The following is an 11,935-nucleotide window of genomic DNA, read 5'->3' as shown; positions in this document are numbered from 1 at the left end:
AATTGATGGCATGACCATTGAGTTTTGAAAATTAAAACCTACGAATGATGATCGTTGGTTTATAAAGTCTAAGATTTTATCTTTTACGGGTACACTATTTTATAATGGATTTAGAGAAATCCATGTTTTATCCTAGTTGTTGTAGATTGGACGATGAAGCAATATTTTGCTTGTGAAACAATGTTTTGCACAGTCATGTATATCCTTGGATATTTGAAAGATATTTCAGATATAACTTAGTTTATCCACTTTATGAGATAATATGGTGCAAGGACTGAGTCGGAGGACATATGTAAGCACCAAGTTGTAGGAAAACACAAAATGTGAGAAACATCTTGGTGGTCAGATGGTTCTTGTTGATATAACAGTTTGTATTATATAAAAGGATTCTCTAGGCTAAAGTGTGAGAGGACCTCCTAGACTGTCTAGGACGATGAGACATATCTCTAGTGTGCTAAGGCAAGTGGGAGAGCATGTAGAGTATAGAGTATGCCCTAGGATACACGTTTCGCTAGCTTATGTTTCCCCAACTTTAGTATAAGCAGAAGATTATTAGGATGTATGCCCTAAAGCCTCGTAGTTGTATGTTATTTGAATCAATGGTTGATTCTTTTATATGCAATAATCCATTAAGAAAAATCTAAGGTTATTTTATTTAACTTAAACATGTATGTGGTAGACATACAGGTGGATCATGTTTAAGTAATAACCTAAATTTTCTGTAGTATATGGATAAGGTTGGGTGTCTTATCCTGATAACACTACTGATACAGTATGCTTTGTAAATGTTACAATTATTGTAAAGTGTTACAAATGATCTGATCATGATCATTCATGTGGAGACATGTGAACGGGGTATCCTACACAAAGAGTTTGTATAAGACTGGACCACAAAATGTTGAGTCTTTCTTTATAACACTATTGCTAAAAGAGACTTACGCTTCACCAGGATGACCATAGGAAATATAACCTTAATCCTAGTCATTTGATTTGTATGGGTGAGAGTGGCTAGATTCGTCGACTCAATATGTCTACCATTTTGGGGATATGTATGAGCGGTAAGCTGGGAACTCAACTACACAAGATGGAATTCACTCATTCTCTTTATTAAGGTGTGTAGATGAATTGCTCCCTTAAGGGCTGATCCCGAGTCTTGAACAATTAGGACCCTCACCCTTTCATTGGCCAGAGACAGGTCTAGTTATATTGGGACTATGACTAATTGTTCATCAGAAGAATCGATGGTATTTAAGGAGTTAGATGTAACTACAGGGGTAAACGGTAATTTTGACCTAGTTGTACTTATGAACAATTTGTGAGGGGTCAACGTAATGTTAATTGGTTATATCAAATGGACACAGACATATACCTACAGGGTGAATAGTGCAGTTGTTGGTCTTTGGTGGAGTGATCGACAGTTAATGAATGTTGATTAATTTGATTAACGAGTTTAATCAATTAATCTTGTATCATTGGAGCTTCAATTTGTAGGTCCATAAGGTCCTCTTATTAGCTCAATGAGAACTAAAGAGAAACAAGTTAATTTTGGTTTAATTTGAATTGTTCAAATTAGTTAAAGACAATTTATTGTATAATATACAATTAATATTGAAGGAACCGATGAAGGTCCTTGAGCGGAAACGAGAATCGGTCCCAAATCCCAATTTTAGAGAACGTTACAATTTTACAGAATCATATAAAAACATTATGCATTTACATTAATTACAACATGCTAATATGAAAAAAAGAAAAGAGAGATAAAGAGGAACTAACCTTTGAAGATCTTTTTCCTCAAGTGAATCCTCTTCGAACTGGAACAATCGTGATAAAAAAATGTAAGCAAAATAGTCACAAACTCAAAACCCTAATTTGGACACCACCAATTAGAGCTTTTTGTATTCTCTGGGATGAAAAGCACAGGAGTTTGCGGGCTCTATGATTTTGGAGACGAAAAGGATAATAGAGGAGAAGAGAGATTGGGAGATTTTCTTAGAGATCTTTTTGTAATGTCACCACACTCTTCTCTGTCAAAATGAAGAAGAAGAAAAATCAATCCCAACTACCCATTCATATTACATGAGATGAGGGAGAATAGGAGAGGGAAGTTATTTCCCTCCCTAAACAAAATTCAAAATTTAAAAAAATAATTTTAATTTAATTAATATAATTGTTCAAATTAATTAACAACAATTTATTTATAAGATACAATTAATATTGAAGGAACTGATGAAGGTCCTTGAGCAGAAACGAGAATCAGTCCCAAATTCTAATTTTAAAGAACGTTACAATTTTACAGAATCATACAAAACATTATGAATTTAAATTAATTACAGCGTGCTAATATGTAAAAGAGAAAAGAGAGATAAAGAGGAACTAACATTTGAAGATCTTTTTCTTCACGTGAATCCTCTTCGATCTGGAACAATCATGATAAAAAAAACATAAGCCAAAATGGTCACAAACTCAAAACCCTAATTTGGACACCACCAATTAGAGCCTTTTGTATTATATATATACATATAATATAATTATATGTTATATCATATATAACATATAACCTTGGTTTAATATTGTATTTAATTCTCTTGACAAAAATATTTATATAAATCCTATTTATATTAAATTTAATTATATGAATTCAATTCACATCATTAATATTTGAATCATATTCAAATATTTATTTCCTCTCAAATAAACTTTATAATGTATCAAATATGTTATAGTAATTATATCATATACAATTAAATTAAATTAATTATATCACAAATAATTAATTACTTCAATTAATTTGAACAATTCAAATTAATCCAAAATCGATCCTCATTTAATCTATGTAGAGCTACAGAGAGAACCTTATGGACCTCTAGCTTGAAGCTCCAATGGTACTTGAATAATTAATTAAACTCCTTTAATTATATTATTCAACATCCATTAACCGTCGGGCATTCCACTAAAGATCGACAGCTGCACTCTTCGCACTACATATATATTTATGTGTCTGTTGGATATAACTAGTCAACAACGCGATGGCCCTTAAAAAATTGCTCATAAGAACAACTAGGCCAAAATTATCGTTTTGCTCCTGTAGTTACATCTAACTCAAGTACCACTCATCCCTCTAATGAACAATACGTCATAGTTCAACTATAACCAAACCCCTCTCGAGGTAGGAGAGGGTGTGACATCACAATTTTCAAGCCCCAGAATCAGCCCTTAAGGGAGCAATTTATCTATTTTTTCTGACGTTGGGGAAGGAGTGAATTCTATTTTGTGTAGCTATGCTCTTAGCTCCCCAATTAGACGAATCCACAAAATGGTAGGCTTGTTAAGTCGACGATCTGACCACTCTCACCCATTAAAATCAAAGAACTGCCTTCATAGACAGGAGTTCACGACTCACTCAGGATTCATGTCATGTCACCTATGGTCATCCTGGTGAAATGTAAGCCTCTATTATGAATGGTGTTATATAATGAGACTAGTCATTTCGTGGTCCAGTCTTATACAAACTTCTTTGTATAAAATACCTACGCTCACATGTCTCCACATGAATGAACAGAATCAGATCATTTGTAACACTTTACAAGAATTATAATATTTAAAAAGCAGGTCGTACTCGTAGTGTCACTAGGATAAGGTATCCAGTCTTATTCATCTACTATAGACCATTTAGGTTGTCACTTAAACATAATCCACCTGTATGTCTCTACACATATGTTTAAGCTATAGATGATAACATTGGATGTTAGTTTATTGGTTTGTGGGTTTAATACTACTAAATGTCAAATAAAATATTTTATATTTTATTAAATAAATAAAATGTTGTACAATACAATTACAAACTACAGGACCCTACGAGATTTAGGGCATCAACGCCAACAAATATAATGTATGTTGATACATTATAATGTATATTGATACATTGAATAATGTAATGTATGTTGATACATTATAATTATATGAAAGAGATAAATATTTGAATATGATTTAAGTATATATTATATGAATGAGATTCATATAAAAACTATATGTTAAAATTAATGTGAATATGATTCATATTAAATCTATATAGTTTGATGAGAAGTTATTATTTGGATATGATTCAAATATTATTATATCAACATGATTCATATAAAAACAATAGATTAAAATTAATATGAATATGATTCATATTAATATTATAGTCATACAAGAATTATAAACTATAAGCTATATATTATATAAGATATAATATATGATATTTAATAATATTAATGTAATATAATTAAGTTTTGGATTTTTGAAATTCAAATTATCTCATTGGAAGTTATTGAAGGAGTTATTTTATATGGTTCATTAACTTAGTGTTAGCTCGAAATTTATGTGGTTCACTAATAACGTGTTAGCTATGTCCACGGCTAGTAGAAGAACAATTTATTTACTATTGAGAGAATAATATAGATTACAGAGTCCACGTTCAATAATTAGAGAGTTTATATAGTGTATTTGTCTAAACCTTAGAGTCAAAATTGTAAATAATATAGAAATGACAAAATGCTTAAATAACTTGGTTTCGAACTTAGTGGTTCGAAGCCTCGTATAAACATTCCAACAAACTATTTGAATCTAGATAGACTAAGACTATAGGATGTGGGGTTGTTTGGGGCGTTGAGATAATATAGGATGTAGGAAATTCTGATGTCTGGAGATGTCTGATTGAATAAGAACGCAAGCACTGAGATGATATACAATATACGGAAGGGAAATGATGGTGAGATACGACACATGTTCCGAAAATGGGTCCACAAACAATTAAAATCGATGAAATAGGATAATGAACCTCCAAACACTAAGATGATATAGGATGGGGATATACCAAACAACTCCTAAAATTGTAATTTAATTATAAGTTATGCGAAAGCATCGTCTTCCCTAATTTTCCCTCAAAGCTCTGTTTCTTCTGCTTTGTAAAGTGAGCAGTGAGCACTACTGAAATGCTGAGAAGACAACCCAGCAAGATCGAGGTCAAAATCGAAGACAAGGAAGAACTCGAACAGACTCGCAAACGCGCCGCCGCAACCACCACCACCACCGACGCGACCTCTGCCGCCGCCTCCCTCCTTCATAACATCAACCGCAACAAAGATCAGACCTCCAAAGCCCAGCGCCTTGGCATCTCCTCTTGAAACAATCGAAATGGAGGTGGAGGTGAAGCTTCGCCTTCCTGATACCGTTTCTCATGGTCAGGTATCAACCCTTCTTTCGCCATTCCATGTTAAGACCCATCGTCAAGAGAATTTCTTCTTTGACGGCTTGTCCGATGAGCTCTCGGCTCGGCGAGCGGTTCTCCGTATCCGATTCTACGACGGGGATGCTCGTTGTGTGATCTGTCTTAAAGCCAGAGCGGTTCTGGTTGACGGCGTTAGTCGAGTCGAGGAAGACGAAGAGGAATTGGAGCCGTCTGTTGGCCGGGCCTGCGTGGAGGATCCACATAGGTTGAAAGAAGTGGAGTCTAGGATTATGAGAAGGGTTAAAGATGAATTTGGGGATTCTGGATTTGTGGGGTTAGGAGGGTTTAGGAATGTGAGGGATGTGTTTGAATGGAATGGATTGAAGTTGGAACTGGATGAGACTGGTTTTGAATTTGGGACTTTGTATGAGATTGAGTGCGAAAGCAATGATCCAGATGCAGCCAAGAAAATGCTCGAGGACCTACTGAAGGAGAATGGAATTGCGTACTCGTACTCTGAAGCTTCAAAGTTTGCGATTTTTCGATCTGGGAAGCTGCCATAGTAGAGAGTAAGTGATCTTTTGGTTGATGGTTTTTATGTGAGGCGTACCTTTCTCTTCTTTTGTCTGAATTTCTTATGTACTTCTCTTCTTTTGGTTTTGAATTTTACCATTAAACTATTTCGAACTTGTTCAAGTAATGGCATCTGGTATTTGGTAAAAACATAACCAGATTTTGCAGGGACAGAAAAACTCAAGCAATTATGCCATGCCTTATTGTTTGAATTAGGAACGGGGGTGCATTTTGATCCCATCGTCTTGGTGGAGGATAGTTCAAGAATCAATAACAAGCATCCTAGATCAAATATTGTCGATCCAAATAGCTAAAAACATACTTCTTTTCTGTTCAGATATTGTTCCATATGATACATTTTGGTTGGTCATTTTTTTGCAAGCTGTTAATCTTTGAATGAAGTTCTCGAGCAGTTGAGCTTATTTGCTCCTATGTCTGAATTGCCTTACTATTTCAATTACGAACAAGGGGTGCATTTTTATCCTATCAGCTTGTTGGAGGATAGTTCAGGAATCAATAACAAGAAAGCCTAGAACAAATTATGTCAATCCCAAGGGCCAAAGGCCCAAAACTATAATTCTTATAATCCTTTTCTTTAACATATTGTTCCTGTGGCACATTTTTGGCTGGTCATTTTTTTTACCAGTAGTTAGTTTTTGAATGAAAAGGTTATCGAGCTTGTCTGAATTGCCTGACCTCGACAAACAAGAATAGTAAAAGACAACCGAAATACCGGCAATGGAAGAGTGAAGCATTGAATGAGATGTTTGGTACTTGCCCTGTCCGACTTTTAAGCATTGGAGTTTATTTTGACTAACATCACATTGTTGGTTCTCAGTTCTTGCCTTGCAAGTATGTTGTAGTCCTTGTCTTCTCCTTTAATATTATCGTTTGTGGAGGTTGGGGAGTGCCAATATGGAGCAAGTAAGATTGGACAACTTCCAAATAAAATTTCCGCAGCTACCCTTCCCACGTTTTTACCTGAAAAAACCATATCTTCCCACTCCATCCCTGAGTAGCACATTTTTTTATATACAGTATTTAAAAAGCCCTCTCAGGCACGCAACTAGGCCTAAGGCGCATGTCTGACGCCTCACCTGCCTTGGAAAGGTGAAGCTCACAAAATAAGGCGCATACCTGTTGTGAAGCCCCAAGGCTCAAATCCCTAGGCCTTGGGCTTTTTCATTATTTAAAAAAAAAAAGTAATAATTAAGGGTTTTCCTTTTTTATTAACAAAAAAAAAATCAACTTTACTTAACCTAAGTGTAAAATTTCTTGTATCTGGGGTCTTTTTTTTCTATATTTTCACTTCAACTATGTTCTCTTTTTAATGTAATATTTTTATATATAGTGCACCTCACAGAAAGAGTGAAAAAAAAAAAAAAAAAAAAAAAAAGCCCACACCTTGCGCCTTGACACCGGAAGGCCGTTGTGCCTTGGGCATTTGAAAACACTGTTTATATTTATAACTGCCACTCTGATAACAATAGTCTTCATCCACTCACTGATTCTCGTGATTCAGTTTCTGTGTGATAAGATGATGACTAACTTGTTCATCTACCCTGTTATCTCAAAGATGCAATTGTTAGTTTGATACGTTAGGGATTCAGTTTCCTTCTGAATTCAGTTCTTCCCTTCACCTCTGAGAACTTAACGTGGCAAGGCAAAAGATTAGTCTGATTTCTTCAAGGGTCCAGTATTTACTGCTTGTTAAGCTAGTTCATCTCCATATTTACTCATTTTTTTTCCTTTATTGGCTTTCTTTGGCTTTAGCATATGAAAGTTTCCCAGCCCGTTTTTCTTACTATGATATCAGTGATGGCTGCTTCTTCTGATACGTAGAACTTTTGTTAAAACATCTCCATATTTACGCATTTGCAGACATTTTTGGTCTATAGTTGTCTACATTTGGTTAATGAGATTTGCTTGTTTCTTCTCAATGTTGATTTCTTTTCAAGTCCTGATAATTTTTTTTTTTTTTTTTTGGTTGGATTGATCTTAAACCTGGCAATGCATATCTAAAAAGTGCATTCCTGTTTTCATTTCTTTAGGATATCGATCATGTGGCTTCCAAGGGAACCATGAGTTGAGAGATCTTGGCGGCCAAGCAAATGGAGAGACAGAACCAAGAAGGCACCATTGTTTTCTTCATCAAGTCTCTAAAAGTACATTCTGCTGTTTCACTATTTATCAGTATTGCACATTGGAAAACACCATATACTGACTATTGATATGCTGATATTTCTAATAAGCTTTTCTGCACTGCCTGTGGATGAAATGGTTTGGTTTAGTTGAATCCTCGTTGACAGTTATTTATTAGTTGAAAAAACTGGAGAACTGATTTGTGATTGCCAAAATCTGTTTCTACCTGGGATCAATCCACCCTAATTATATTTGCTACCATGATTTAAATGTTAAGGATTTCATTGTTACATTTCTGAGAATATCAAGACTGAGTTCTTCCAAAACAGAAGTATAATAAGTATAATTATACAGGACAAAATTTGAAACAAACAAACAAAAAAAGAAAGAAAAAAAAAACCCAATTTTGTAAAGTATAATGATTAGAGGAGAAATATAGTTTTAGGAAAATTTGAATGGTTAGCTATATATTTTTAAAAATAATTCTAAATATGGATATTTATAGAAGTAATCACAAATGTTGCATTTTTTTTTTAAAAAAAATCACAGATAGAAAAATGTCAAACGTCAAATTATTTATAAAAATAGCAAAAAAAACACCTCTATTACTTCTATGAAAGAAAATTAAATTTTGTTATTTTATATAAACGATTTCTTTTATTTTTCTATTTTTGAAAATCTCAAAAGAAAAAAAACTAAATAAAAATATCTGTAACTTTAAGATTTTGAAATTTTAGAAAGAAAACAATGGTGGCAGTTGACGAAATAGGAGGTTCTTACGGTAAGTGAAATCAAATTTGAAAAAGGTAGAACCGAGTCTTGAATCTTGACCAATGCCTCTTCAATTTTAAGTACTTTTAAAATAAAAACTATAAACTATTAAAAAAAATGGCCCGGTCTATTCAACATTTCTTTTTCTTATTTGGCCACTTAAATCAATTCATTCAAATGAACATTTTTACAGCTACCAATTTTTTTAAAAAAATAAAATAAAACTATCGTATTCTCAGGTGAAATGTTAGTTATCAAACAACCTGGTCAAACCCACAATCCCAAACGATAAATTGTAAAAATATCAAGTGCTTTTTAGCCAAATAAATTGTGATATATTGTGGATCCACAACATAAATTTAGGAAGTTCATTAATAACAAGGTCAACAATCTTCTACCCCTACATGCCAAGGCTGACTAGCTAAATTCCCCTCACTAATTATTTCAAACTCCAGACACAATGGGGAAGTGAACTGATAACAGAAAAAGTAAAGAACCAATCAACATTTTCACTTTCTTCTCTTGGCTGGTGGTTCAAGTGTTTCCTCGTCATCATCTTCATCCTCATCGTCTTCATCCTCTTCTTCATCATCGTCGTCATCATCTCCATCGTCGTCGTCATCGTCGTCGTCCTCCTCCTCCTCCTCGACACCTTCAATTCTTCCATTACCACTTGCTTCAGGGTCATCCTCCTGATCACCCTCATCCCCTTCTTCAGCCGAGAAATCTTCGTCGTCGTCGTCGTCATCGTCATCTTGATCATTTGTATCATCATCATCATCTTCTCCGTCATCTTCCTCATCTCCTCCAGCCCTTCCATTGCCACTCGCTTCAGGGTCATCTTCTAGATCACCGTCATCCCCTTCTTCGGCTGAGAAATCTTCGACATCTTCCCCACCATCCTGGTCATTTGCATCATCATCATCAACTTCATCCCCATCTTTATCATCCTCTGTTTCACTCCCATCTACATTTTCTTCACCAGGACTATTCTTTGCGTGAAGTTCTTCAAAAGGAAAGCTGGGAGAGAAGTAAAAATCAGTAATCTCAGAACCAACTAAGAATAGAAAGTAAAAAGACAAACGAAATGAAACATTAATTACCTTCTTCCAATTGCAGTGAATCCTGGTGGAGCATTGACATCATTTAACAGAGCTCCTGCCTGAAGAAAACTTAATTATGTTGGAAAATGAATTGAGATTTAAAAATCTTGTTCATTGCATTCAATTAACATCAGACACTGTTACTTCAACAAGATTAGGAAACTGCACACTGGATGATACTATGATAAATTACACTAATCAGTTGAGGCAGGCATCAGATATAATAACAAATTTCCAAATACGGCTCACAGAAGAGTACAATCAGAATCAAATTCAGACCTAGAAGAAAAGGAAAAAATGAAAAGTCTTATAAGATGAGGTTTAAAGAAACATAATATATGGAAATCATGTGAAATTTGCCGATCCCCCTTCCTGCAGCAGGTCGATTCGACGATATGTTAGAAAAGGAAAATCTTAAAGATTCCGACATGACTTTATTTTACTTCCGTTGATTGCAAGAACAAAAAAAAAAGAGATTGCCCACAAACAATCAGAGAGCATAACCTGTATTGACCAGACAATAAATTCTAACATACGGGAAAATGAACTTACAACCAAAGCGCCAAGGTTCGCTAAAACATGACAAACAAAAGGCACAAGAGGTAGATAAAATATTTAATGTGGCTGCAGTACACTCAAAGTCGGATAATAAAAATGGATATTTTATAGATACCAAAGTACACCAAAGTCTAAAAGAACCAGATGCAACATTGGCCATTCCACAATCCACACAAATAGTAAAAGCGAATTCTGTGCTCGACCCATCAAAATGGACCTTATAAATATAACCTCCAAATTCTCATTTCTAACGTACCATCCCCCAATAAGCGGGATTTTTCCAATTTTTCCTTGTAATATGGAGTACGATATAAAGCCTGAGAAAGAAGGCTTCTTCATTGTCTCACAATTTGAAAAGAAGTTAAAAACATAGCCCCCCATCCAAATTAACCCACTAGAGACTAGAACAAACACTTCTATCGGTCTCCATAAACAAGTCGATGCTCAACATGTCCAGCTAAAACTTCACATCAGTAGCAATTACAAGTAACAAATGGGGATAAAAAAACAAACAAGTAACCACATCCAAAGGCAAAAAGCTTGTAAGCTGCAAAAACCAGTAAAGAGGGAGAAAAGAAATGAACAAAGTCAACACAAAAAATGCAGAGAACCACTAAATTCGAGCTTGAAGAAGTAAAAATCAGGGCGAAGAAGTAGTAGAAACCAAAAAACAAACAAAACCCATCAAATAAAAAGGTGAAAGGAAAGGCTCACCGTGGTAAAAAACCAAGCAAGAGAGTTAGCAGCAGTGAGAAGTGTCTCCACCGTTAAAGCTTCCAAAACAGAACGAAGCCACAAAGAGGAGTCGTCCAAGCAGTAACCCACTCTGTCTAACTCCATGGCGGCGAAAAGAACAAGCTCAAAGTGAAGGGAAAAGCAAGGGAGAACGAAGAGAAAGAAAAAGGGTAGTTGCAGAAAGAGAGCGGGACCTGGAAGAAGAAGAAGATGGGGGAGAAAGCGAATGGTTTTTTCTGGAAAATTGGGAGAGAAAAGATGGGTTTAGTGGTCCGGTTAGAGTAAACCCTAGGGTTTGGTCCGATTAGGGCTTTGTTTTCGTTGGCATCTGAAAGAGAAAATAATAATTTGTTTTAAAAAATAAATTAAAAAAAGGGAGAAAAAAACAAATATTAAATAATAGAAAGAGATGATCCTCCAATCAAAATTATCTATCTCTTTTTTTTAGGGTTTCTTTTTGCTTTCAAATTTTCGGATCCGGATATTTTATGTGTTGGATCTGGGTTCAGATCCGACCCGACCCGTCCAGTGGAATTCAAATTTACTTTCCCACTTTTAAGACATCATACTTTTTTTTTTCCTCCAAATTTAAAATATACATATATTTTTTATCCTATTTCTGAATTTCAAAAAGTTACATTTTCATTTATTAAGTTTTGAATTTGATTTCAATTTAGTTATGACTTTATCTTTGAGATTTTAGTTTTCTATCAATTTGATCATTAAATTTCAAATTTTTAAATTTAAATTTTGATTTTCTTTACTAATTACTCACTTTAAATTACGGTAATATCTATTAATTAATTTTAAAAGGTTATGAAGTGAGATTTTAAAATTAACTTTT

At 34.5% G+C, this 11,935-nt stretch overlaps 2 protein-coding genes across 3 annotated transcripts; one reads left to right on the top strand and one right to left on the bottom strand.

Annotated features, from left to right (window-relative positions):
• Window positions 1–4,880: 4,880 nt before the first annotated feature.
• On the top strand, window positions 4,881–8,139 carry LOC120079317 (adenylate cyclase). 2 transcript variants are annotated; one of them, XM_039033469.2, is made up of 2 exons: window positions 4,881–5,778; window positions 7,834–8,139. In XM_039033469.2, exon 1 carries the CDS (start codon window positions 5,176–5,178, stop codon window positions 5,770–5,772), a length of 597 nt encoding a protein of 198 aa, XP_038889397.1. In that variant the 5' UTR covers window positions 4,881–5,175; the 3' UTR covers window positions 5,773–5,778; window positions 7,834–8,139. The 2 variants fall into 2 exon arrangements, with proteins under 2 accessions (XP_038889397.1, XP_090171175.1); XM_090315049.1 differs by lacking the exon at window positions 7,834–8,139 and adding an exon at window positions 5,942–6,214 and having other exon boundaries at window positions 4,912–5,778.
• An 849-nt stretch (window positions 8,140–8,988) lies between these two features.
• LOC120080558 (uncharacterized) lies at window positions 8,989–11,520 on the bottom strand. Its single transcript, XM_039035256.2, has 3 exons — window positions 11,071–11,520; window positions 9,799–9,857; window positions 8,989–9,715 (listed from the first exon to the last, which is right to left on the bottom strand). Exons 1-3 carry the CDS (start codon window positions 11,194–11,196, stop codon window positions 9,205–9,207), a joined length of 696 nt encoding a protein of 231 aa, XP_038891184.2. The 5' UTR covers window positions 11,197–11,520; the 3' UTR covers window positions 8,989–9,204.
• Between the last annotated feature and the right edge of the window lie 415 nt (window positions 11,521–11,935).

Source organism: Benincasa hispida, chromosome 6, assembly GCF_027475165.1.
Source record: "Benincasa hispida cultivar pf3 chromosome 6, pf3_genome.v1.1, whole genome shotgun sequence".
NCBI classification, from domain to species: Eukaryota; Viridiplantae; Streptophyta; class Magnoliopsida; order Cucurbitales; family Cucurbitaceae; genus Benincasa; species Benincasa hispida.
The sequence above is the reverse complement of the archived record's forward strand: the minus strand, read 5'-3'. Positions and strand labels throughout refer to the sequence as shown.